This window comes from Jaculus jaculus, chromosome 14 (genome assembly GCF_020740685.1).
Source record: "Jaculus jaculus isolate mJacJac1 chromosome 14, mJacJac1.mat.Y.cur, whole genome shotgun sequence".
Taxonomy (NCBI): domain Eukaryota; kingdom Metazoa; phylum Chordata; class Mammalia; order Rodentia; family Dipodidae; genus Jaculus; species Jaculus jaculus.
Genome location: NC_059115.1, coordinates 58,775,206 through 58,802,732, shown reverse-complemented (window position 1 = coordinate 58,802,732; position 27,527 = coordinate 58,775,206). Strand labels below are relative to the sequence as shown.

At 46.1% G+C, this 27,527-nt stretch overlaps 1 protein-coding gene across 3 annotated transcripts in view; it reads left to right on the top strand.

The window, feature by feature from the left end:
- Positions 1-1,369: 1,369 nt before the first annotated feature.
- Ocln (occludin) overlaps positions 1,370-27,527 on the top strand; it is a 59,318-nt gene continuing 33,160 nt past the window's right edge. The window contains exons 1-3 of one of the 3 annotated variants that reach the window (XM_045134052.1): positions 1,370-1,402; positions 15,494-15,610; positions 22,772-23,447. In XM_045134052.1, the coding sequence (XP_044989987.1) occupies positions 15,561-15,610; positions 22,772-23,447 (726 nt within the window). In that variant the 5' untranslated portion in view covers positions 1,370-1,402; positions 15,494-15,560. Of the gene's footprint in view, positions 1,430-1,458; positions 1,528-15,493; positions 15,611-22,771; positions 23,448-27,527 lie in introns of those variants that run through there. The other 2 variants (XM_045134051.1, XM_004651402.2) reach the window with 2 other exon arrangements.

Below are 27,527 nucleotides of genomic sequence, written 5' to 3'. Positions count from 1 at the left end.
TACTACATAGTCATATTGAGATAATTGAGGCCAATGACTTCATGAGATTACCAATTAGATTAATGATCCATTAAGACTCATCATTTTTTTTTTTTTTTTTACTTCCTTAAGTACTGAATTGTATTTAAGATCTAAGGTAGGAAGAGTCACATCTCAAACCACTGAATTAAAGGTAGAAAAGTGGTTGGAATTGGACAGAAGTTAGCAACCCAGATTGGACCACCAAAGGAAGCAGAACTTAAACTAAAGTCCTAGTCTTCAATGCAAATAGTGAAATTACAACAAATAAAGTTACTACATCTCGGCACGCAATTAAAACAAAAAAAGAAATACAAATTACATACACACATACTCTACATAGTTTGGTGCAGCATGTAAATGAAAATACACTAGCAGCCACAAGTGAAATTAGAAAATATATTTACTTATTTTATTGGACAGAGAAAAGAGGCAGATAGGGTGAATGCGCAGGGTCTCCAGCCACTGCAAATGAACTCCAGATGCGTGAGTCACCTTGCGTATCTGGCTTATGTGGGACCTGGAGAGTCGGAACATGGGTCCTTAGACTTCACAGGCAAGCACGCCCTAACCGCTAAGCTTTCTCTCTTGTCCTGAGCTTTTCTTCTTTTTAAGCCAAAAGAGACTATTGAAATAGCTTAGACTCAGTCATACCACAGCTGCAAGTGGTGCGCGTGTGAGAAGGGGAGACCGCGACATGGGGATACGAAAACCATAGCGTGCAGTAAGGATGGAGAACTGGCACCCAAACACCCCTGTCTACGCTCTTTTTAACCAGGCTGGGTGCAAGGCCTTTCCTGAACTCACACTCTTGTTACATGAGCGCATGACTTGAAAACATCCCGGGTCTTCCGTCGGAGCAACCCTTCTGCATTAGCATTCTCCCAGCAAACGTTTAATCGAATTCCGGGGGGCGGGATGCAGTCTTGCAAAGGGACATGCCTCGCTCATCGCCGTGCCGAGCACCCCCAGCCCCGACAGCTCGGTGGGGACATCACTCTCTCAGGCCTCTCTCCGACGCGCACTCGGGGTTCCGCCCGATGCACGCGGAGCGGCGGGGTGCGGCCCCTGCCCCGGGATCCCGAGCCTCTTCCCCGGCGCGCCCCGAGCATCCCGTGCCAAAACGGCGCGCGGTTCCTTTAACTGGGCGCCGCTCCCGGCCTCCTCCCTCCTCCCCGCCACCTCCCCGGCGAGTTTCAGGTGAATGGGTCACGGCGGGAGGCGGCGGCCCACCCCACGCCCACACACCAGGTCCACCTCGGGCTCTCCACCTCTTCCCCGGGGCGGGGGCCAGCGGCGGCACGGGAGACCCGGGCTGGAGCGCGGGAGGGGGAAAGGAAGAGCCGAGCCGGGGGCGCACGGACGCCGGCCAGGGGCGCAGCAGGTGGGCCTGGCGCGCAGCCCGGCGCAGGTGCGCATGCCCCGAGGCGGGGCGGGGGGCGGGGAGCCCAGTCCTCGGCCGGGTCCGGGCTGCTGCGGGCGGCTCGCGCGGCGTCAGGTGCGCGCCAGGTGAGCGCTCCCGGCGGGGTCCGCGGTCTCGGGTGGGTTCTTCCGCCCCTTCCCCTGACCTCGGCCCGGCGGCCGGCGGCCGTGGGCAGCTGGAGGGGGAGCGGCGTCGGGGACGCGCGGGGTTGGATCTGCCGCGCTGGTTTCGGGGTGTGTGTGGGGGGGGACGACGGGTTTCGTGAGTGTGGACCGGGGTGCGCGGGTCCCCGAAGGGCCGCGCGTGGAGAAAACTCTTGCGGGGATTCCTTCCCCGGGCTCGGCTGATCTGGAGGCGTCGTGCTTGGAGTTGCCCGGTGCCCCCCGCGCCGAGGGAAACTTTTGTTGCATGGGAGGCCGGAGCTTGCGGAAAGGGAGAGAGGGAGGGAGAGAGAGAGAAAGAAAGAAAAAAGAGAGAGAAAGGAGAGGGAGAGCCCTGCGCCCCGCCATGGGCACCGCAGGTCCGGGAATCCCTCGGGTCCTTGGTCCAGGCGGGATCGAACCCCTCGTCCCCGTCCCCGCGTGGTTGCAGTCCCTTCGCATCTCCCGGGAGAAGGGGAGGGCGGAGTGGACCACCCCTCACCCCCTCGTGGGTGTCGTGTGCGCCCCTCCACGTCGATTGAGCCGCGGGAGACCTGGGAGTAAATTTCGAGTGAGGCTGGACTTCGAGGAGAAGCTGCCCCTGGCTGGGGAGTCCTCCTCGGTGACCATCCCAGGGCCTGCCTCCGGACACAGCCCGCCCGGGGCGCCCAGCCTCCCGTGGGGGCGCACACCCCGAGCCCCTGAGGTCGGCGGGGCCCCGGGCCGAGCGGGAGCCTCCCCGGCATCCGCGGCTCGCGCCCGGGGCACAGTGCCACCGGGGGAACCACCTGCGGCGGCGGGGAGCCGGCTGCTCTCCCGGCAGGCGTGAGTGCGTGTGGCCCTGGAGCGCTTCAGGTGTATTATTGGGATCGCCGGAACAGAGAAACGCTCCCCAGTAATAAGGCACATCTCGTGGTTTTTGCTGTGATTGAAAACTAGTTCTCTCTAGACGGAGGTGGCTTATGCATCCCCATGCGGAGCAGTTTCTTTGCACCGTGCGTACATATAAACAGTTGCCTTATTTATTTATTTATTTAGTTAGTTAGTTAGTTAGTTATTCATTTATTATGTTTTTGAGGTATGTTCTCGTTCTAGCCCAGGCTGACCTGGAATTCACTATGTAGTCTCAGGCTGGCCTCGAACTCATGGCGATTTTTCTACCTCTGCCTTCTGAGTGCTGGGATTAAAGGCGTGCGCCACCACGCCCTGTTCTTATAGGCATTTTAAATACAAGTATTTCTTCGGGAGAGCGACGCGTTTCTTTTAAGCTTGGCATTTACTCACTGGGCCTTTCCTTTGTTACGCGATGGGGAAGCTAACGAGATAATGTGAAACTGGTTCTCTATCTCCTGGCAGCTTCCTGGCTGTTAGGGAAGCCCGGGGCTGGGCCTCCTTGTTGGGGAGATCTTGTGCAGATATTAAGGGAACTCCCATTTTAAGAGCCTGGAGGTGTGGCTTAGTGGATCGCTAGGGTTTGAGTCCCCAGCACGCAAAAGAAAGAAGAAAAACGAACTGCAGTTTACATTATTAAGCAAGATACAGAGAACTCAACCTAGCCATAAAGACTAAACTGTACAGACTAATTGCTTAACCATCGGAGTCAACTTTCAAACCAATCCATCGATAGCGTTTCCTGCATGTGCATGTTTATCCCTCTTTGAAATGGATGGGTGACGTGTGTCGGGGTGAGGGGGGTGTGGCAGCGCGCTGCGGATTGAACCCAGGCCCTGCTCTGCCATGCACAGCGTTGCCAGCCCAGAGCTGTGCCCCCGTTCCATCACGCAAGCACCTACGAGTCTTGCTGAAGTACAGTTCTGATTCGTAGTTTGGATTGGGGCCTGGGATTCTGCCTTTTTTAGCAGGCTTCCTGGTGAATCCCATACTGTTGCATCCTTTCTCCCACTTCCCTTTTTCAGAAGGAAAGCACCTACCACCATAGCTGAATGACTTGAAGAAATGTACTTACTGTTACATGTGTGTTAAGAGGCATTCACTTTTGGACTGAAAGCCCAACCCCACTAGTTTATGCATTAGTGTCTCTATATACATATTTTTTAAATTAATATATATATATATATTTTTTGGTGTTTTGAGGTAGGGTCTTACTCTGGCTCAGGCTGACCTGGAATTAACTGTGTAGTCTCAGGGTGGTCTAGAACTTGGCGATCTTCTTATATCTACCTCCCGAGTGCTGGGATTAAAGGCATGCACTACCAAGCCTGGCTTGTTTATTCATATATATATTCATATATGAATATTCATATATATAATATAATAATATATGAATATATATTATTTATTATTAATATATTGTTTACTAATATATATATGAATATATATTAACAAAAATATTTATTTGCAGAGAGAGAGAGAGAGAAAACGGGCATATTAGGGCCTTCTGCCACTGCAAACTAAGTCCAGGCACATTCACCACTTTGTGCATCTGGCTTTACTGGGGAGTCAAACCGCAGGCAGTCAGGTTTTGTAGAGCAAGCATCTTTAACCTGAGTTATCTCTCCAACCCTATTAACCATATATTGATTGTCCACACCTTTTCGCTAAGGACTAGCAAAAAGGACCAGGGAAAATGACGGTCAAGACAGATAGTGCTTGTGAAGTTTGCATTCCACGGGAGGTAGAGAAGGTGGTGGTGTGCTTGGTGGGGAGTTACAGACGGGGAGGAATTTACATGTACAACATTGCAGACTTGGTACGGAGCAACTTGGGGAGCATGTCTGAGATTACACTTGAAATGAGACTTGAATTTGGGGGTCTGACAAGATGAGGGCTTCTCATCTGAGTATACACAAGGTTGCCATGGGTACAGTTCACAGCAGGGGAGAAAAATATGCTGCTTAGAGTGATTCCTTTTTAGTTAGTTAAGTAATTTATTATTATTGTTATTATTATTATTGTTTTTGGGTTTTTGAGGCAGGGTCTCACTCTGAACCAGGCAGACCTGGAACTCAGAACTCATGGTGATCCTCCTACCTCTGCCTCCTGAGTGCTAGGTTTAAAGGCGTGTGCCACCATGCCTGGCTTATTTTTTATTTTTATTTATTTACTTATTTATTTTTGGTTTATTTTTATTTATTTATTTGAGAGCAACAGACAGAGAAAGAGGGAGGGAGAGAGAGAGAGAGAGAGAAGGGGGAGAGAGAATGGCTAACGTGGGTCCTGGGGAATCGAGCTTCGAACCGAGGTCCTTAGGCTTCACAGGCAAGCACTTAACCACTAAGCCATCTCAGCCCTATTTTTTATTTTTATTAATTTATTTATTTATTTTTAGGTAGGGTCTCACTCTAGCCCAGGCTGACCTCAAGGTGATCCTCCTACTTTGGGCTCCTGGGTACTAGGATTAAAAGTGTGCACTGCTACACCCGGCTTTTTTTTTAAATGTATTTATTTACGTGTGTGTGTGTGTGTGTGTGTGTGTGTGTGTGTATGAGAGAGAGGGAGAGAAAATTGCTACACCAGGGCCTCAGCTACTATAATCGAACTCCAGGCGCATGTGCCACCTTGTGCGCATGTGCAGCCTTGCACACTTGCATCGCCTTTTGTGCATCTGGCTTATATGGGACTGGGAGGGTCAAACATGGGTCCTTAGGCTTTGCAGGCAAAAGCCTTAACCACTAAGCCATCTCTCCAGGCCTAGATTTTTTTTTTTTAAACAAAAACTATTTTTAAAATGTATTGCCCCAGGCATGGTGGTGCATGCCTTTAATCCCAGCACTTGGGAGGTAGAGGTAGGAGGATTGCCATTACTTCAAGACCACCCTGAGACTACCATAGTCAATTCCAGGTTAGCTTGAGCTAGGGTGAGACCCTAACTCAAAAAAAGCAAATAAATAAAAACGGTAAAACGTATTTATTCGCACATGTGTGCGCACCTGTCTGGCTTTATGTGGGTGGCTGGGGAATTGAACCCCAGCCAACAGGTTTTTTAAGCAAGTGCCTTTAACTGCTGAGCCATTTTCCCAGGCTCATAGATAGAATGTTTTCTTTCTTTCTTAGCATGTACCACCTTGCCCAGCTAGATAGAATGCTTTCATCAGACACACACTGAACTATTTTTTTTTGAGTGTGTATGCTGTGCATGTGTACACATGTGTGCATGTGGAGGCCAGAGCCAGACGTAGGATGTCTTCCTCAGTTGTCCTCCACTTTATTTATTGAAACCAGGTCTCTCACTGAACCCAGAGTTAGCTTGCCCCGGGGATCCACCTGTCTCTACCTCTCCAGGGCTTTCTGGGGATCTGAACTCTGGTCCTCATTGCCTGACAAGCAGTTTCACCAACTGAGCCAGCTCCCCAGCCCACAACTTAAACTTTTTAAAGGAAGATTGGCTTGCTACATTTGATCTAAAAGGAACAAATTCCTCTTGAATTTTTCAGTGTTTTTTTTTTTTTGTATTTAAGAAATTATTTATTTTTATTTATTTATTTGACAGAGAGAAAGAGGCAGAGAAAGAGGCAGAGAAAGAGAGAGAATGGGCACACCAGGGCCTCCAGCCACTGCAAACGAACTCCAGACACATGCGCCACCTTGTGCATCTGGCTAACGTGGGTCCTTGGGAATCGAACCTGGGTCCTTTGGCTTTGCAGGCAAACACCTTAACCACTAAGTCATCCCTCCAGCCCGCTCAAATTTTTTTTTTTTTTTTAAGATAGGGTTTTGGTAGCTGAGGATGACCCTAAACTTCTGATCCTCCTACCTCCACCTCCTGAGTGCTAGGATTGAAGGCATACTGCACCACACCCAGCATCCCCCCCTTTTAAAAAATTTAATAAATTAATTAATTTATTTAATTTTGGTTTTTCAAGGTGGAGTTTCGATCCAGCCTGGGCTGACCTGGAATTCCCTATGTAGTCTCCAGGTGGCCTCGAACTCACAGCAATCCTCCTACCTCTGCCTCCCTGAGTGCTGTGATTAAAGGCGTGCACTGCCATGCCTGGGTTAATCTTTATTTATGTGTTTATTTGACAGAGAAAGAGGGGGAGAGAGAGAGAGAATAGGCATGCCAGGGCCTCCAGCCACTGCAAACAAACTCCAGATGTGTGCGCTCCTGTGTGTCTCTGGCTAGCATAGGTCCTAGGGAATTGAACCTGGGTCCTTTGGCTTTGTAGGCAAATGTCTTAACCACTAACCCATCCCTCCAGCCTTTTTGTTTTGTTTTGTTTTTTGTTTTTGTGGAGTGTTAGGAATAAAACCCAGAGCCTCTTAAAGCATGCTAAGCAATACTCTGCCAATTGAACTATATCCCAAGATCCACTTACTGTTTATTTTAAGAAACAAGTTTTCAAAGCAAAGCTCTTTAAGTCTTTTTTAAATTTTAACTTAACTTAAAATTTTTTTTTTCTGGTTTATTTTTATTTATTTATTTATTGGAGACAGAGAGGGAAAAGGAGGGAAGAAGGGAGGGAGGGAGGGAGGGAGAGAGAGAATGAGAATGAATGGGCACTCCAGGGCCTCTAGCCACTGCAAATGAACTCCAGATGCATGCACTACCATGTGAATATGGCTTATGTGGGACCTGGTGAATTCGAACCTGGGTCCTTAGGCTTTTGGAGGGAAGCGCCTTAACTGCTAAGCCATCTCTCCAGCCCCTAACTTTTTTTTAAAGAGGACTTTTCAAAGCACGAACAATTTTTATATGTTAATATTAGCTGGAGATGCTGGTTTTCAGTTTAACGTCCTGTAAGGACATTCCGGCCTTAGCGCTGTGTCTAACATAGCTTCTGTCCTTGTCACTCTGATGAAAGTGATCTGAGGACTGCTTATGCCAAACCCAAGTGGCTTTTTCACCTCTCCTTTTTGTGTTTCCCCCTCAGCACATACCTAGTGTTGGTGTGCTGTGCCCTGGTCTCCTTTAGAGGGCTGTGAAGCATGGCCACCGACCTTGAAGTCCCCCATGCCAGTCTCCAGCAACAAAAACAATGCCTAACAACTTGCACTCGACATAAGCAGCATGAGCTCAGAATGGTTATCTGTTATTCTTGGCAGGGTGGAGTCGAAGCCAAAGGAGAACTTCCTAACATCGAGATGAAATCTCACCCTTTGGTTTGTGTGTGTGTGTGTGTGTGTGTGTGTGTGTGTGTGTGTTTAAATCATTGCTAGGACTAAAAATATAGCTTTAAAAGTATTTCTTAAGGCGTTGGGATAATCTTAAAGGACCCTTAAAAGGCATCAATTTTCCAGTCCAAGAATTCTGTTTTCCCAGTTATTTGTCTTAAGATACGATTGTTGTTGGTTTTCTGTTTAAGATCTTTCTTTAACAGTCTTAGTCACCCTCCTGGCGAGGTACCTAGTATGGGACCTGAAGTGCAGATTTTAGATTCTGTTCGTTTGCTTTTGCAGTGTTAGGGATTGAACTTGGGTCTTCAGGCACCTTATATGTGCTTAGCACATAATCCACCATTGAGCTACAACCCTAATCTCTCTGTCTCTGTCTCTCTCTGTCTCTCTATCTCTCTCTTTGGAGGTAGGGTCTCCCTGTAGCCCAAGCTGAACTGGAATTCACTATGTAGTCTATGGCTGGCCTCAAACTCATGGTGATTCTCCTAACTCTGCCTCTCAAGTGCTGGGATTAAAGGTGTGTGTCATGGCACCAGACTCTGGTTTCTTTTTATTTTCTTTGGTTTTTCCAAGGTAGGGTCCCACTCTAGCTCAGGCTGACCTAGAATTCACTACGTAGTCTCAGCGTGACCTCAAACTCATGCCGATCCTTTTACCTCTGCCTCCTGGGTGCTGGCATTAAAAGCGTGCACCACCATGCCTGGTTCTTTTTATTTTTAAATATTTATTATTTTTTTGGTTTTCTGAGGTAGGGTCTTTCTCTAGCCCAGGCTGACCTAGAATTCACTATGTAGTCTTAGAGTGGACTTGAACTCATGTTGAACCTCTTATCTCTGCCTCCTGAGTGCTGGGATTATTATTTCTCTTTTCAAATTTTTTTTATTAACAACTTCCATGATTATAAAAAATATCCCATGGTAATATCCTCCCTCCCCCGACTTTCCCCTTTGAAAATCCATTCTCCATCATACCTCCTCCCCATCTCAATCAGTCTCTCTTTTATTTTGGTATTATGATCTTTTCCTCCTATTATGATGGTCTTGTGTAGGTAGTGTCAGGCACTGTGAGGTCATGGATATCCAGGCCATTTTGTGTCTGGGGGTAGCACATTGTAAGGAGTCCTACCCTTCCTTTGGCTCTTACATTCTTTCTGCCACCTCTTCCACAATAGACCCTGAGCCTTGGAAGGTATAATAGAGATATTGTAGTACTGAGCACTCCTGTCACTTCTTTCTAGCACCATGATCCTTTCTGAGTCATCCTAAGGCCATTGACATCTGAAAAGAGAACATTTTCTACCAAAAGTAAGAGTAGCATTAATATATGGGTATGAACATTAAAAGAAGTGCTTACTGGGCAGTTTGATAAGCATAGTGTATACATTTAGCCAGACAGCAGCCGGTGTTACACTTCTAGGGCTCATGACTACACCCCTGTTGCAGGTTTTCAGTATCAGGGATGTATTCCCTCCCATGGAGTGGGCCTGCAGTCCAATTAGAGGGCAGTTGGTTTCCACCATGACAGACGTGCCACTATTGCACCCATTGGCTCATTTGGCCTGGCTGGCCAAATATAAGGCTTGCAGTATCCACTGTTGATTATCTTCACTGGTGTTTTCTCTCCCTCCCATTGAACTGCATGCAGAACGACTTCTTCCAGCTTTCTGTCAGCTGGTCTACGTGGAGGAGGTTATCAGCTCAGTTCCAGCAGACTTTCTCAGTGGCCTTGCAGCCCAAGTATGTGGAGTCTTCAGCAATAGGGTCTTACCATCTATTCCTGGTGGGAAATCAAGGGCCTCAGCAATGGCCTATAATGTTTTGGGGGCACGAGGGCCCTCCCTGGCCAACAACTCACTGGAAGGTATCCCATCCGTAGCACTGAGAATTTTCTAGTAACAATCTATGGCTCCTGAGTATTCCATTGTCCAAAAAAGTAGGATTCCATATGATTTATTTATGTCCTCTTAGATTTTGATTAGCCCTCCCCCTCCCCCTTTGCTCAGTCTCTTTTCCTGACCTCACTTTGGGCCTTTTCACCACCATTAATCTATTCTTCTACTTACATATGTACAATACCATCCTATTAAGTACCCCTCCCTTCTTTTCCCTTCCCTTTATAACTCTTTTCTAGTTTACTGGCCTTTGCTACTGAGTTTTCTTTCTACTCACACAGAAGCCCAATCATCTGTAGCTAGGATCCACATATGAGAGAGAACATGTGGCACTTGGCTTTTTGGGCCTGGGTTACCTCACTTAGTATAATCCTTTTCCAGATCCATCCATTTTCCTGCAAATTTTACAACTTCATTTTTCTTTACCACTGAGTAGAACTCCATTTTATAAATGTGCCATATCTTCATTGTCCACTCATCAGTTAAGGGACATGTAGGCTGGTTCCATTTCCCTGCTATTGTGAATTGAGCAGCAGTAAACATGGTTGAGCAAGTATCTCTAAGGTAATGAGATGCGTCCTTAGGATATATGCCTAGGAGTGCTATAGCTAGGTCCTATGGTAGATCTCTTTTAAGCTGTTCTAGGAACCTCCTCACTGCTTGGATTATTTTTATTTATGGTAGAGAGAGATTGAGAGAGAGAGAGAAAGAGAGTATGGGCACACCAGGGCCTCTAGCCATTGCAAACAAACTCCAGGTGTGTGCACCACTTTGTGCATCTGGTTTACATGAGACCTGGAGAATCAAACCTGGGTCCTTATGCTTCGAAGGCAAGTGCCTTAACCGCTGAGCCATCTCTCCAGCCCCTTCATGTTTCTTTTTAATAACTACTCCATCCCTAGATGTGAGCACTATTTTTGAGTGCTCCCTAAGGGTGGTATAGCTTTTACAGAAACTTTTACCAAGTAAATGCACTTTTTAAAAAGTTTTATTTATAAGCAGAAGGGGCGGTAAAGAATGAATGAATATGGGCTTTCTGCTACTGCAAACAAAATCCAGATGCATATGTACTTTCTGCATCTAGCTTTACTCAGGTACTGGGGAATTGAACCCCAGGCCAACATGCTTTGCAAGTGCCTGCCCATTCACTGCTGAGTCATCTCCCCAGCTCTAAATGCACATTTTGTTTGCCTTTTTTTTTTTTTTTTTTTTTTTTTTTTTTGAGGTAGGGTCTTGCTCTATCCCAGGCTGACCTGGAATTCACTTTATAGTCTCAGGCTAGCTTCAAACTCACAGTGACTCACCTACCTCTGCCTCCAGAGTTCAGGGATTGAAGGCATGTGTCACCATACCTGGCACTTTTGTTTTGTTTTGTTTTGTTTTGTTTTGTTTTGTTTTTGAAAGTACACTTTTAAAAATGAACATCTACTGAGCCAGGTCACCTTTATTCTGTACTGTGGCTTTTTTATAAGTTGCTTACCCTGTTTTTCCTCCACCAGTCTCTGTCTCTCTGTTCTTAGGGAAGAAAGCAAGGAGCAAAACATCTGTGTACCAGTAGCAGGTTTGCCATTTATTTCATTTCATTTTATTTTTTATTTTCTGAGGTAGGGTCTCATACTAGCTCAAGCTGACCTGGAATTCACTCTGTATTCTCAGGCTGGCCTCGAACTCTGGACAGTCCTCCTACCTCTGCCTCCCAAGTGCTGGGATTAAAGGCGTGTGCCACCACACCCGGCGCCTTTACGTTTTAGGGTTCGGTGCTTGGGCCTTTGGCTTGCTCTGCCACGAAGCTAACTGCGCCTCCAGCCCTGAGTTTTAAGTAACTTATTCATGCCTCCAAAATACCTGAGTTCCTAAGCACTTAAGTTTCTTACCTTCAGGGTAACCACTTCGGTGTGTGTGAATACATTTACTTGTTTTCTCTTTCATTTTGCCAAGGTCAGGATTATGCCCAACTTTGACAGAGGAGGTAGGTCACTGAAGCTCAGAGAGAATGAATAACCTGTTGGGGTTGGTAGGCTTCTAAATTTGATGCTGATGGAACTACAAGGTCTCATTTGCTCAGAGACATCTTGCTCAGGGTAGATGGAGTCCCAGCCCAAGGGTTACTAGATAGGGTTGTAGTTATCCTTTCCAGCGTTTGGTCAGCTGCAAATCTGGGTAAATTTGTTGGGTCCACTTTGTCTGTGGTCACCACTAGAGCTTTCCTTACAAGTGAACATAAATGGCCTGTTCTTGTCTACTAATTAGCTGTTGTTATTTTGCCCCTTTGGGGATCTGCCCAGCCCCACAAACATGTACTCCAGATTCCCAGGATTCTTTCTCTGTGTTCTCCCTGCCTGGTAACCTCCAGAAAAGAAACTAAGGTGTGGCACGAGCCTTTCAAATCAGCCTTCTAAAATTGTTTCCCAATTTAAGATCTCTGCTGCTGGAGGAGACATAATAAGACTAAACTCTAAATCCAGGAAATGACAGTTTGAGAAGGGATTTTATTTGACAACTTTGGACCGAATCTGAATTAATTTAGTGTCTTCAATAATTGCTGTTGAACGTGGAGTTTTGGAGATAGCCTTTTGTTTTTTTGAGAGAGGTTCTTTTTTTTTTTTAATTTTTATTTATTTGTTTAAGAGCAACAGAGAGAAAGAGGCAGAAAGAGAGAGAATGGGTGTGCCAGGGCCTCCAGCCACTGCAAACAAACTCCAGATGCGTGCACCCCCTTGGGCATCTGGCTTACATGGGTCCTGGGTAATTGAGCCTCGAACCGGGGTCTTTAGGCTCCACAGGCAAGCACTTAACCGCTAAGCCATTTCTCCAGCCTGAGTCAGGTTCTTACACTCTGTCACCCAGGCTGTCCTCAAACTCATGGCAGTCCTCCTGCCGAGTGCTGGGATCACAGGTATGAGCCACTGTGCCTGGCTTTAGAGAGAGTCTTGAGTGACTGAGTTGTAGGTGTAGAAGGGATAAGGTCAGTGTTTGTCACCATGTGACATGCAGTCTCAGAAATAACCTCCAGGTACTGCAAACGAACTCCAGGTGCGTGCGCCCCCTTGTGCATCTGGCTTACGTGGGTCCTGGGGAATCGAGTCGCGAACTGGGGTCCTTAGGCTTCACAGGCAAGTGTTTAACTGCTAAGCCATCTTTCCAACCCCCATTTTTCTTTTCTTAATGCTCTTTTTTTCAAACATTTAGGAAGCCACTTAATCTGGACTTCTGCCTTTTAAAGCGCCATACCATTTTGGCTTAAATATTAGAGTGTGAAGAAATTAACTTTTGTGGTAGCTGAAGGGCTATGTACTAATGATCTGTGGCTTTTTTCCCCCCCCTGAGATAGGGTCTCACTATAACCCAGGCTGACTTGGAACTCACTCAGTAGACCCAGGCTGGCCTTGAACTCATGGCAGTCTTTACCTCTACCTCCCAAGTCCTGGGATTAAACGTGAGCACCACCATGCCTGGCCTGAGTTTTTTTTGTTTTTTGTTTTTTGGAGGTAGGGTCTCACTCTGGCCCAGGCTGACCTGGAATTCACTATGGAGCCTCAGAGTGGCCTCGAACTCACAGCGATCCTCCTACCTCTGCCTCCTGAGTGCTGGGATTAAAGGCGTGTACACCACACCTGGTTTGGTGCTATTTATTTATTTACTTGCAAGGAGAAAGGGAAAGAGAATAGGTGCACCAGGGCCTCTTGCCACTGCAAGTGATGCCTGTGCCACTTTGTGCATCTGGCTCTGCATGGGTACTGGGGAACTGAACCTCTGTTTGGAGGTTTGCAAGTAAGCACCTTTAATCACTGAGCCATCTGCCCAGATTCGTTCTGTTGACATTTCTTGATTTTGTACTTCAGTGAGGTGGGTTTGAAAAATGAAAGAATATAGAGATATTGTCTCCCCTCTTGTGTTTGGAAAATTAGCTATTTGTGATGGTGTTGCTAAGATTTCCCTTCGGAGCTCAATTTTATTCTGAGGGCCTGGGATATGGAAGAGGGTTGCCATGATTTTCCAGAATAAAGTTTATTTTTTAATTTTTATTTATTTACTTATTTTAGAGAGAGAGGAGAGAGAATTGGCATGCCAGGGCCTCAGCCATTGCAATAAAATGCCAGGTGCTCATGTCACTTAGTGGGTATATGCGACCTTGCACTTGCCTCACCTTTGTCTGTCTGGCTAACATGGGATCTGGAGAGTAGAACATGGGTCCTTAGCCTTCTCAGGCAAGTGCCTTAACTTCTAAGCCATCTCTCCACCCCCAAAGTTTTTTTTTTTTTATTTTTTGTTCATCTTTATTTATTTATTTGAGAGTGACAGAGAGAGAAAGAGGCAGATAGAGAGAGTGAGATTGAGATTGGGCGCGCCAGGGCTTCCAGCCACTGCAAATGAACTCCAGACGCATGCGCCCCCTTGTGCATCTGGCTAATGTGGGACCTGGAGAATCGAGCCTCGAACCAGGGTCCTTAAGCTTCACAGGCAAGCGCTTAACCGCTAAGCCATCTCTCCAGCCCTACCCCCAAAGTTTTTTGTTTGTTTGTTTTGTTTTTTTTTGAGGTAGGGCCTCACTGTAGTCCAGTCTGACCTGGAATTAGCTATGTAGTCTCAGGGTGGCCTTGAATTCACAGCAATCCTCCTACCTCTGCCTCTCAAGTGCTGGAATTAAAGGTGTGCGCCACCACACCCGGCTTCAGAACAAAGTTTTTAAAGTTTGAATTAACTGCTCCTAACAGTGAGGTACAATTGTGCAGACTAACCTGTACAAGAGACAGTGTGCGTACATTGTAGATCTTTCTCGAGTGAACCTTAGGCTAATGCTGTGCTACTCTTGTTACCTTCAGCACAGGAGGTTTTGCAGGCAAAAGCTGGAGCCAGAGTCCAGTCTGGTTCATGTAAATGTTGAACAAACATTTGCACATCTACCATGTGCCAGGTGTTTTTATCAGTGAACAAAATGCAAAAAAAAAAAAAAAAAAAAAAAAAATTCCTGCTCACATAGAGTTCACCTAGTGGCTCTGTAGTTCCCTTCTCTACTAATCAACACTGGGGTTGCCTGGAAAGAACTCACTGCTGCTTCACAGATCACCTGAGGGCCATGAAGTGCTGAGAAGGGATGAGGTACTTTCCCAGCATGCTCAACAGTGGATTTTCTGGAATAAATTTCAGCCTCTTTAGGTCTGGCTGTGACCACTGACTGCTGAGCTATCTCCAGCCCCAAAGTGACTATTTTTAAAATTTTTAGCGACGGGCTGGAGAGATGGCTTAGCAGTTAAGGTGTTTGCCTGTGAAGCCAAAGGACCCAGGTTTGATTCCCTAGGAGCCACATAAGCCAGCTATACAAGGTGGCGCATGTGTCTGGAGTTTGTTTGCAGCAGGTGAAAGTCCTGACATGCCCATCCCCCCCCCATCTGCCTCTTTCTCTCACAAATAAATAAAATAAAATGAGTTTAAAAATTTTTAGGGGCTGGAGAGATGGCTTAGTGGTTAAGGCACTTGCCTACAAAGCCAAAGGACCCAGGTTCAATGCCCTAGGACCCACGTAAGCCAGCTGCATAAGGGGGCACATGCATCTGGACTTAGTTTGCTAGAGGCCCTGGTGTACCCATTCTCTCTCACACTCTCTCAAATAAGTAAATAAATAAAATATTTTTTCCACTTGTCCTGTGAACTGATAATTTGTGAGGTTATTATTACTATAACTTGAAATTGCAAGTTTAAAGATTCTTCTCTGCCATGGCTGTGCAGAGTATGATATTAGGTGCTATGAGGAATATTAGTGATTTCCTGTGCTTGAGGAATTAATGGTCCTTTACGTAAAAGCGGCAGAGGACATTGTAAGCGAAATACTGTGGAGTGAACACTTCCTAGGAGACTGAAGACTGGGTTTCATCCTGATGCTAGCAAACAGCAGCATCAGCAACTCTGGCCCAGTAGTAATCCCATTGCCCTACTTCTCCTGTTCAGGTTCGCTTATCTGGGGAGCTGTGAGGCATTGCTCATCTGAAAGATCACCTGACCTGTGACAGCTGCCATGTCCACGCGGCCTTTTGAAAGTCCACCTCCTTATCGACCTGATGAGTTGTAAGTAAATAATTCTCTCAGTCCATGACATGTAAAATATGTGTATGGTTTAAACTTTCAGACATTAAATATTTGTGGGTTTTTTTCCTCAGTATTTTTATTCATTCATTCATTCATTCATTCATTTATAAGCAGAGTGTGATAGAGACAGAACGAGCTGGGTGTGGTGGCGCACGCCTTTAATCCCAGCACCCGGGAGGCAGAGGTGGGAGGATCACCGTGAGTTCGAGGCCACCCTGAGACTCCATAGTGAATTCCAGGTCAGCCTCGGCTAAAGTGAGACCCTACCTCGAAAAACCAAAAAAAAAAAAAGAGAGACAGAATGGGGGCACCAGGGCCTTCAGCTGCTGCCAACAAACTCTAGACACATGTGCCACTCTGTGTCTGGCTTTACATGGATACTGGGGAATCAAGACCAGGTTGTTAGGCCTTGCAGGCAAGAAGCTTAACTGCTGAGCCATCGCTCCAGCCCCAAATATTTGATTTTTATTTATTTGAAAAAGAGAGAGAGGGAGAGGGAGAGAGAGAGAGAGTATGGGCGCATCAGGGCCTCTGGCCACTGCAAACAGACTCCAGACACCTGTACCACCTTGTGTATCTGGCTTGTGTGGGTCCTGGAGTGTTGAACCTGGGCCCTTTGGCTTTGCAGGCAAGTGTGTTAACCACTAAGCCATCTCTTCAGCCCCCAGAATATTTGTTTTTTTTAAACATTATGTCAAGCTGGGGGTAGTGGTGCATGTCTCTAATCCCAGCACTCAGGAGGCAGAGGTAGGAGGATTGCCTTGAGTCCCTACCTTGAAAAATACATACACACACACACACACGCACACACACACGCACGCACGCACACACACACACGCACGCACACACACACACACACACACAGAGAATCTATTTTATCTCCAGGTCAGCCTTGGCTAGAGTGATACCCTATGTTGGGGGAGCGGGGAAGCAAAAATTCAGTAGTTTATCTAGGCATGGTGGTTCATGCCTTTAATCCTAGAACATGGGAGACTGAAGTAGGAACTGGCTACAGAATGAGTTCCAGGTCAACCCAGGCTAGAGTGAGAACCTGCCTCAAAATAAATAATAAACAAATAGAGGGATTCAGTGGTTAGAGGTGCTTAACAGTCTGCTGGCCCTGGTTTAATTCCTCAGGACCTATAGGAAGCCAGATTCACAACATGGCACATGTGTTTGGAAATTGTTTGCAGCAGCAAGAGTCCCTGGTTCACCCATTTTCCTTTACCACCAATAAATTAGAATACACACACACACATCCCTAAACTAAAAAGGGGTGGAGAGATGGCTGGCTGATCAGTTAAAGGTGCTCCCTTGCAAAGCCTGCTAGCCCAGGTTCAGTTCCTCAGTGTTCATGTAAAGCCAGACATAAAAAGTTGAGCATAAACCAGGTGTGGTGGCACACACCTTTAATCCCAACACTTAGGAGGCAGAGGTCAGAGGACACATGGGCCACCTTGTGCATCTGTCTTACATGGGTACTAGGGAATCGAATCTGGGTCTTAGGCTTTGCAGGCAAGTGCCTAACTTTCTAAACCATCTTTCCAGCTCCTTTTTTTGTCTTGTCTTGTTTTTTTTTTGTTTGTTTGTTTGTTTTGTTTTTTTAAGGTAGGTTCTCACTGTAGCTCAGGCTGACCCGGAATTCACTATGTATGGAATTCAAGGTGGCTTCAAACTCATGGCATTCCTCCTATCTCTGCCTCCCAAGTGCTGGGATTAAAGGTGTGCTCCACCATGCCCGGCTCAGAGTTTCTTTTTTAAAAAAAATAATTAATTGATTTATTTATTTGAGAGAGAGAGAGAGAGAGAGAGAGGGAAAGAATGGGCACGCCAGGACATCCAGCCGCTGCAAATGAACTCCAAATGCATGCACCCCCTTGTGCATCTAGCTTACATGGGTCCTGGAGAATTAAACTGGGATCCTTTGGCTTTGCAGGCAAATGCCTTAACTGGTAAGGCATCTCTCCTTCTTCATATTTTATTTTTATTTAGAAGTAGAGAGGTACAGATAGAGAGATAGATGGGAGAGAGAATATATTCATATGTGCCCGGGCCTCCTGTCACTGCAGACAACCTCCAGATGCATGTGCCACTTTGTTCATCTGGCTTACATGAGTACTGGGGAATTGAACTTGCATCCTTAGGCTTTGCAAGCAAGTGGCATAACTGCTGAGCCACCTCTCCAGCCCTTAAATGGTAAATTTATTTTAGGTTTTAGTTTGTTTGTTTGTTTTCGAGGTAGGGTCTTACTCTAGCCTAGGCTGACCTGGAACTCATTGTAGTCCCAGGCTGGCCTCAAACAAAGGTGATCCTCCTACCTCTGCCTCCTGAGTGCTGGGATTAAAGCGTGCACCGCCATGACAGGTACCAGCCCCTTTCTGAAGTTAGTTTTTTAGGGGCTGCCGATCATTAGTCATCTCATGAGCCTACAAAAGAAAACTCTAAGGATTTTAGCCATTGTATGCCAGGAAACAGGAGCCAAACCCAAAAATATATTTCACAATGTCAGGAGTGGGTTGTGACCCAGTTATGTGGCCTCTATTAATATGGAACATGGTAGAGTCACAGTTGTTTATGACAATGTGGTCCTTAACATATGCTAGAGAATTTGGTAACTTGAGTAGTTCACCATTAACCTGATATTTATTTTGTGTTGATGTAGTAAATAGTGGTAAAGCATGGCCTATAAAACCTGTGGTGAGATGAGAAAGGCAGAACAAACATCCACACAGTCAGCACCTGTGACAAGAAGCACAGTTTCTAGAGGTTTCTCCTGGTCACTGGCCTTTCTTCATCATGTGACTCTCTTATACATCCCAAAGAATTCAGTTTAATTTTACTTGTATTTAAATGTTACATGAATATCATGGCATTGTATATATTCTTTTCTCTTGTTAAATTCAGTGTTATGAGATTTATCCATGTTACCTGAATGTATTTATAGTTCATCTTTTTTTGCGTGTCATAATAGCATCATAGAAATACAGTGCAATTGGCTGGGGGATGTAGCTCAGTGATGGAATATGTCCTGGCTTCAATTCCTTGCACTATACATAAAAAGACCACATCAGGGCTGGAGAGATGGCTTAGAGGTTAAGGCACTTACTTGCTGATGAATCCAAAGGACCCAGGTTCAACTCCCCAGGACCCATGTAAGCCATATGCACAAGGTGGTGCATGCATCTGGAGTTTGTTTGCAGTGGCTGGAAGCCCTTGGCATGCCTATTCTCTCTCACTCCCTCTTTCTCTCTGTCAAATAAATAAATAAAAATAAAAATATATCTTAAAAAAGACAACCAAGCTGGGCGTGGCGGCACATGCCTTTAATCCCAGCACTCGCGAGGCAGAGGTAGGAGGATCGCCATGAGTTTGAGGCCACCCTGAGTCTACAGACTGAAATCCAGGGCAGCCTGGGCTACAGCAAAACCCTACCCTGATAAAACAAAAACAAACAAACAAACAACAATAAAAAAAGAAACACAAAACTTGTACATATAATTATGCATTTTCTTGCAACCACAATAAATTAAAAGATTTTTTTTTTTTTTTTTTTTTTTTTGAGGTAGGGTTTCACTCTGGAGTCTCAGGATGGCCTGGAACTCATAGTGATCCTCCTACTCTGCCTCCCTTGTGCTGGGATTAAAAGCATGCGCCACCACGCCCAGCTAAAAAAGATTAATTTTTTTTTTTTAAGATTAAGGGAGACTTTATTAGATTAAGAGAAGGAAAGAGAAGAAAGTATAGGGAGCTCCTGCCATGTGAGGGACAGGTGGGGGTAGAGAGCCCCCGTAGGAGTAAGGTGGGTGTCTCCCCCTTATCTCGGCAGCGTGGGAAGCTTACCTTTGAAGCCTTGAAGTTCAGGAGCTAGCCAAGAGAGAAAAAAATAATAATTTTAACATATTCAACTTGGCCAGCATATCTAAATGTTTCAACTACTGATATTAAAAAAATTATCCAAGCCACGTGTGGTGGCACACGGCTTTAATCCCAGCACTCGGGAGGCAGAGGTAGGAGGATCGCCATGAGTTCAAGGCCACCCTGAGACTCCATAGTGAATTCCAGGTCAGCCTGGGATACAGCGAGACCCTACCTTGGAAAACCAAAAAAAAAAAAAAAAATCCAGGGATATGATGGAGAATGGAGTTTCAAAGGGGAAAGTGGGTGGAGCGAGGGAGGGTATTACCATGGGATACTTTTTATAATCATGAAAAATGTTAATAAAAATTGAGAAAAAAAATGATCCAGGCTGGGATTGCTGGTAATATACCTTTGATCGCAGCACTTGGGAAGCAGAGGTAGAAGGATCACCAGCCTCAGAGGCTACAGAGTGAATTCCCGCTTACCTTGAGCTAGAGCGAGATCCTGCCTCTGTAGTGTCGTCAGGATGGGGGGGATTCATAGCAGGGGATGGTGGCTCACACCTTTTTAGCACAAGAGAAGCTTAGATAGGAGGATTTCTATAAGTTCAAGGTCAACGTGGACTAGAATGAGACCCTGCTTTTAAAAGAAAGTTTGCCTCCTCTTCCCCCAAATTATTCATAGCCGGGCATGGTGGCACGTCCCTTTACACGCAGCACTCGGGAAGATTGCCTGTGTTCTCACCAGCCTGGGCTACGTAGCTCCCGAGCGGGCCGCAGAGTGAGACTTTGTCTCAGAGAACAAGAACGATTCATGCTCTCCCCCTATTGTGTGTTTGAAATGCACTCCACGCCGTGCTCAGTAGCCGCTTAGGCCAGCAGCAGTCCGAGTGCTCAGGGCAACAGCCACGTCGCCCGGGCTGCCCACGCCGCACAGCTCTGTGCCATTTCCGTGTCTCGGATGTGTCACAGTTTCTCATTCCACTGTGGGTGGACATTTGGACTCTTTCCACTTTGGGGTTATCGTAAGCATCGATCGGTGTGAACTTTCACATCATTGAAGGGAGTCTCACTGGTACATCCACCTTAGAAAACACCGTGGCATGGTCCAGTGGAGCTAAAGGTACGTGAATTTCCAGTGACTCAGAAATCCTGCTTGGGGGTCTGCACCCCAGAGAAATAAGTGCCGGGCTGTACCAGCGGACGCATCCAGGGCCGCTGAGAGCTATACTGCTCAGCACACCCACGCAGAAACAACCCCAGTGGAATTCTCTTCTTGACATTTTCAAAACCAGCCAACCAGTGCTCCGTCTCTTTAGTTTCCCCGTGTCCTTTTTCTTCCCTTTCTCACTCACAGATAATTGCTTTGACATCTTGTGATCAGCAGCAGCTGCAGATACTGAGGTGTAGGTTGGGGCAGAGGAAGGTGGTCTGCAGAAAGAAAGGCAGAAGCCAAGGGGACCAGGGAATTTTCCATCCCTAGGGCCCAGACTTCTTAGATTCAGTTATGGCACACTTCAGTGGGTCTGACACAGGCAGTCAACTTGTAATTACATTTCTAGCCATGCATAGTGATGCATGGCTTTAATCTCAGCACTCGGGAGGCAGAGATAGGAGGATCACGGTGAGTTCGAGGTCACCCCGAGACTACATAGTGAATACCAGGTCAGCCTGGCCTAGAGTGAGACCCTACCTTGAAAAAACAAAAGCAGCAGCAGCAGCAGCAACAACACCAATGAAAACTGAAGTACAAAGTATTTTTTGTAAGGAAGAATAAAGATCCAGTTAGGTATATGTTGATGGGCTTTCATTGTGCAGTTGGTTTTTGCCAGTTAGACACAATTAGCTATATTATATAATAATTTGCTTAATATTTTTAGCTGTAAGAAAAAAAATATGTATATACATATTTTTTTTATTTTTTGGTAATACTAAGGATTGAACACATGGCTGTGTGCATGCTAGGCAAAAACTCTTCCATTGAGCTGAGCTATATCCCCTGAAGTTTATTTATTTATTTATTTATTTTGGTTTTTCAAAAAAAGTCACTCTAGCCCAAGCTGACCTGGAATTCAGTCTGTAGTCTCAGGGTGGCCTCGAACTCGTGACGATCCTCCTACCTCTGCCTCCCGAGTGCTGGGATTAAAGGCATGTGCCACCATGCCCGGCTTCTTCTTTTCTTTTTTAAATATCCATATCTCCATTGCCCAGTACAGTACCCAGCACAAGTAAGCTTGGTAACTCCAGCAACCAGCTGCAGTGAAAGAACAAGTGCCCTTGGAAGCAGTGGAAGCGTATTGCTACGAGTGCCCATGTAGGCCAGGGCAGACGGTGAATCTGCATACACTGCCTTGCGCTGCACAGGCAGAAAGGTTGATACCGTTTCTGCAAACCCAGTCTGGGTCCCGCCCAGGCCGACTGTGATCTCACTGACGGGCAGTGCCCCATGAGGGTCTCCTCCTCCAGAGCTGGTAATGGAACCCGGAGCCTTGCACTGGCTAGGCCCCACCACCCGAGAACTTGACACTTTTCCAGATGATCCTTGTGAGGAGCAAACTTGGAGAACCTTTGCTCTATAGAGCACTGGGGCAGTCATTTTCAAGTGTGCTTCTAAGATCCTTAGCAGCTGCATGGGCCACAGTTTTGCTTTACCACATACTGGTTCCATTTCAGAATTGGTAACGCTGGGGCTGGGAGCCAGAATCACCTGTTTTTATTTTTATTGTATTTTACTTTTTAAGTATTTTTATTTTTATTTATTTATTTATCTATTTATTTGAAAGAGAGAGCAAGCAAGCGTGCGAGCGAGAATGGGTGTGCCAGGGTCTCTAGCCCCTGTAAACAAACTCCAGATGCATGTGCCACCTTGTGCATCTGGCTCACGTGGGTCCCTGGGGAATCAAACCTGGGGCCTTTGGCTTTACAGGAAAATGCCTTAACACCTAAGCCATCCTTCCAGCCCTATATTTATTTATTTATTTATTTTTTAAGATAGGGTCACATTCTAGCCCAAGATGACCTGGAATTTACTATATAGTCTCACGGTAGCCTCAAAAAAACTCACTGCCATCCTCCTACCTCTGCCTCCCAAGTGGTGGGATTAAAGACGTGTACCACCACGCCTGGCCCAGGAATCATCTCTTAATAGCCTTTCAGGTGGTGATCCTGCTGCCACGGGTCCCTTTTACTATATCCCCTGGGACAGTCATCGTAGTTTCATGTACCATTGTCTAATCCCAGTTATCCCGAGCAGATTATAACAAGGGTTTCGTGTGCATTCCAGCAAACCCAATCACTACGCGCCCAGCAATGACATATATGGTGGAGAAATGCACGTTCGACCGATGCTGTCCCAGCCGGCCTACTCTTATTACCCGGAGGACGAAATCCTCCGCTTCTACAAATGGACGTCACCGCCGGGAGTGATCCGCATCCTGTCCATGCTCATCATCGTGATGTGCATTGCCATTTTTGCCTGCGTTGCTTCCACGCTGGCCTGGGACAGAGGCTACGGGGGAACGGGCATCTTTGGCGGCGGCTACCCTATGGGAGGAAGTAGCTATGGCGGCTATGGGAGCAGCTACGGCTTCGGCTACGGCTACGGCTACGGCTATGGCGGTTATACAGATCCCAGGGCAGCAAAAGGGTTCATGTTGGCCATGGCCGCCTTCTGTTTCATCGCCTCCTTGGTGATATTTGTCACCAGCGTCGTAAGATCGGGAATGTCAAGGACAAGAAGATACTACCTGACTGTGATAATAGTCAGCGCGGTCCTGGGCATCATGGTGTTTATTGCCACGATCGTGTACATCATGGGAGTCAACCCGACTTCCCAGACTTCTGGATCTATTTATGGTTCACAGATATATGCCCTCTGCAACCAGTTCTATACTCCGGCAGGGACTGGACTCTACGTGGATCAGTATTTATATCACTACTGTGTGGTGGATCCCCAGGAGGTATGAGCAGCTTTTTGATTGTTTCCCCTCCTCCCTTAAGGTCAGAGGCTGTTGGCAGAAAGTCACTCTGAGAACACTTAAAAAATATTGACCGCCTGGAGAGATGGCTTAGCAGTGAACCGCTTGCCTGTGAAGCCTAAGGACCCTGGTTTGAGGCTCGATTCCCCAGGACCCACGTTAGCCAGATGCACAAGGGGGCACACGCATCTGGAGTTCGTTTGCAGTGGCTGGAAGCCCTGGCGCGCCCATTCTCTCTCTGTCTCTCTCCCTCTCAAATAAATAAATAAAGATGAACAAAAAATATTTCAAAAAATAGATTGATGTACCAAGCGTGGTGGCGCATGCCTTTAATCCCAGCACTCGGGAGGCAGAGGGAAAAGGATCGCCTTGAGCTTGAGGCCACCTTGAGACTACATAGGGAATTCCAGGTCAGCCTGGCCTAGAGTGAAACCCTGCCTTGAAAAACTGGGAGCCGGATACACACACACACACATATTACTATGTTGAGAGAGAGAAAGAGGCAGAGGCAGAGAGAGAGAGAATGGGTGTGCCAGGGCCTATAGCCATTGCAGACAGACTTCAGATACATGTGCCACCTTGGTGTGTCTGGCTTTACATGGGTACTGGGAAATAGAAAACCTGGGTCTTTTGGCTTTGGAGACAAGCGCCTTAACTGCTGAGCCATCTCTCCAGCCCTTGTGTGTGTGACTTTTTATATCTCTTGAGCTGGGTATATACCTGGGATAGAATTGGTGAGTCTTATGATGACTCCAGCCTTTTGAGGAACTGCCAGTGTTTTCAAAGAGGTTCAGCCTTTTTAGTCTCTCCAGAAATGTATGAAGCTTCTAATTTTTCTACTTCCTTATCAATGCTTGTGATTCTAGCCATGCCAATGGCTGTGAATGGTACTTGTGGGATTTTTTTATTATTACTGTTTTTATTTTTTTTTCCCTGTTGTTGTTTGTTTTTCTAGGTAGGTTCTCACTGTAGTTTAGGCTGGCCTGGAAGTCACTATGTAGTTTCAGGGTGGCCTCGAACTCACGGTGATTCTCCTACCTCATCCTCCCAAGTGCTGTGATTAAAGGTGTATGCCACCATGCCCAGCCTTTTCTCTCTTTTTTTTAATTTTTTTTTTTTTTTCAGTTTTTCGAGGTAGGGTCTCACCCTAGCCCAGGCTGACCTGGAATTCACTGTGGAGTCTCAGGGTGGCCTCGTACTCACGGCAGTCCTCCTACCTCTGCCTCCTTAATGCTGGGATGAAAGGTGTGTGCAACCATGCCCAGCTTTTTAAAATTTTTTAAATAATTTTATTTACTTATTTGAGAGAGTGAGAGACAGACAGATCTATATCTGTATCTATATCTATATATAGAGAGAGATTGATAATGGGCATGTCAGGGCCTGTAGCCCCTGCAAACAAAATCCAGACACATGCACCACCTTGTGCATCTGGTTTATGTGGGTACTGGGGAATCAAACCTGGGGCCTTAGTCTTCGCAGGCAAGCACCTTAACCGCTAAGCCATGTCTCCAGTTCCTTTTCTGTCTTTATAATCTTTGTGTGTGTTCATGAGTGTGGGTCTGGACGTGCATGTGGTGCTGCATGTGTGGAGGTTGGAGGACAACTGCCTCCCCTTGCACCATAGTAGAGATTAGACTTCCTTCCTTCCTTCCTTCCTTCCTTTCCTTCCTTTCCTTCCTTTCCTTCCTTTCTTCCTTCCTTCCTTCCTTCCTTTCCTCCCTCCCTCCCTCCCTCCCTCCCTCCCTCCCTTTCTTTCTTTTTTGGTTTTTCAAGGTAGGGTCTCACTCCAGCCCAGGCTGACCTGGAGTTCACTATGTAGTCTTGAACTCAGAGTGATCTTCGTACCTCTGCCTCCCGAGTGCTGGGATTAAAGAAAAGACGTGCACCACCACGCCTGGTTTGGTCTCTTGTTCCCCTGCATGTTCCAGGCTGGCTGGCCCTTGAGTTTGGGATTCTCCCGTCTCACTGAAGGCTGAAGGATCCTGGGGATCTGAACTGAAGTTCTCGGGCCGCACTTTACCCACTGCGCCCTGTGCTCTCTCTAGCCTTTACTTGTTTCTTGTAAAAAAATTTTATTTGAGAGTGACAGACAGAGAAAGAGGCAGATAGATAGAGAATGAGCACACCAGGCCCTCCGGCCACTTCAAACGAACTCCAGATGCATGCACCACCTTGTACATCTGGCTCACGTGGGTCCTTAGGAATTGAGCCTCGAACTGGGGTCCTTAGGCTTCACAGGTGAGCGAACTGCTAAGCCATCTCTCCAGTCCCCCTTTGCTCTTTTTTTTTTTTTCAATATTTTATTTTAAGCCTGGTGTGGTGGTGCATGCCTTTAATACCAGCACTTAGGAGGCAGAGGTAGGAGGATCACCATGAGTTAAGGCCACCCAGAGACTACTGAGAATTCCAGGTCAGCCTGGGATAGAGTGAGACCTTTTTATATATATATATATATATATATATATATATATATATATATATATATATATATATATATATTTGAGAGAGAATGGGCACACCAGGGCTTCTATCCACTGCAAACGAACTCCAGACATATGTGCTACCATGTGTATCTGGCTTACGTGAGTATTGAAGAATTGGATCTGTGTCCTTAGGCTTTGCAGGCAAGTGCCTTAACCACTAAGCAATTTCTCCAGCCCCCTTTTACTCTTTTGTATGTGTGTGTGTGTACAGTGTGTTTATTCGAGGTAGGGTTTCGCTCTAGCCCAGGCTGACTTGGAATTCACTATGTAGTCTCTGGGTAGCCTTGATCTCACAGCAATCCTTTTACCTCAGCCTCCCAAGTGCTAGGATTAAAGGCATATACTACCATGCCCAGCTACTCATTTTTTAATTAACTGGGTTTTTTTTTGTTTTGTTTTGTTTTTTGTTTTTACGAAGGATCTCAGTCTGGCCCAGGCTGACTTAGAACTCATTTTGTAGTCCCAGGCTGGCCTTGAACTCATGGGGATCCTCCTGCCTCAGACTGTGGAGTACTGGGATTAAAGATATATGTTGTTATACCAGGCTTGGGCTGTTTCCTAGTTTTTATAATTTAGATACAGATGTATAATATATCTGTACAATAATATAGATATAATTTAGATACATATGTATAATTTGCACATATTTCTCGGTTAGCTTTTTTCACTTAAAAATTTTTTAACCTATTTATTTGCATTGAGGGTGGGGATCGGGAGAGAGAGAGAGAATAACTGCATCAGGGCCTCCAGCCCCTGCAAATGAACTCCAGACACTTGTGCCACCTTGTGTATCTGGCTGATGTGGGTCCTGGAGGAATCGAACCTGGGTCCTTTGGCTTTGCAGGCAAGCGCCTTAGCCACTAAGCCATATCTCCAGCCCCGCTTTTCATTTTTTTGATAGTGTTATTACATAGTATTTATGGAATCTCATTTGTCTTGAGTTTTCTTTTGCTGCTTGTTTATCTTACCAAAACATGGCATAGTGCGTTGCAAGGACTTCTTCCATTAAATTCTGTTTTGAATCTCAGGGTCTCATTGCATAACCCTCAGTGGCTTGCCTCTTGTGATCCTACTTAGTTTCGTGAGTGCTGGGATTCTAAGCATACACCACCTTAGCCATCTTCCATTAAAATTTTTTATGCCATTGTCAAAAAACAAATTGACCAGGCTGGAGGAATGGCTTAGGGGTTAAGGCATTTGCCTGCAAAGCCAAAGGACCAAGGTTTGATTCACCAGGACCCACATCAGCCAGATGCACAAGGGGGCACATGCGTCTGAAGTTCCTTTGCAGTGGCTGGAGGCCCTGGTGTGCCCATTCTCTCTCTCTCCCTCTTTCTCTGTCAAAGAAATAAATAAAAATAAAATATTTAAAAACAAACAAATTGACCTTCCCTGGCATGGTAGGGCACACCTTTAATCTCAGTACTCAATAGACAGAGGTAGGAGGATTGCTGTGAGTTCTAGACCAGCCTGAAACTACATAATGAATTCCAGGTCAGCCTGGACCTAGACCAAGATCCTAAAAAAAAAAGGCTGCCTAACATGCAGAAAATCTTGGGTTTTAACAAAAATGTTA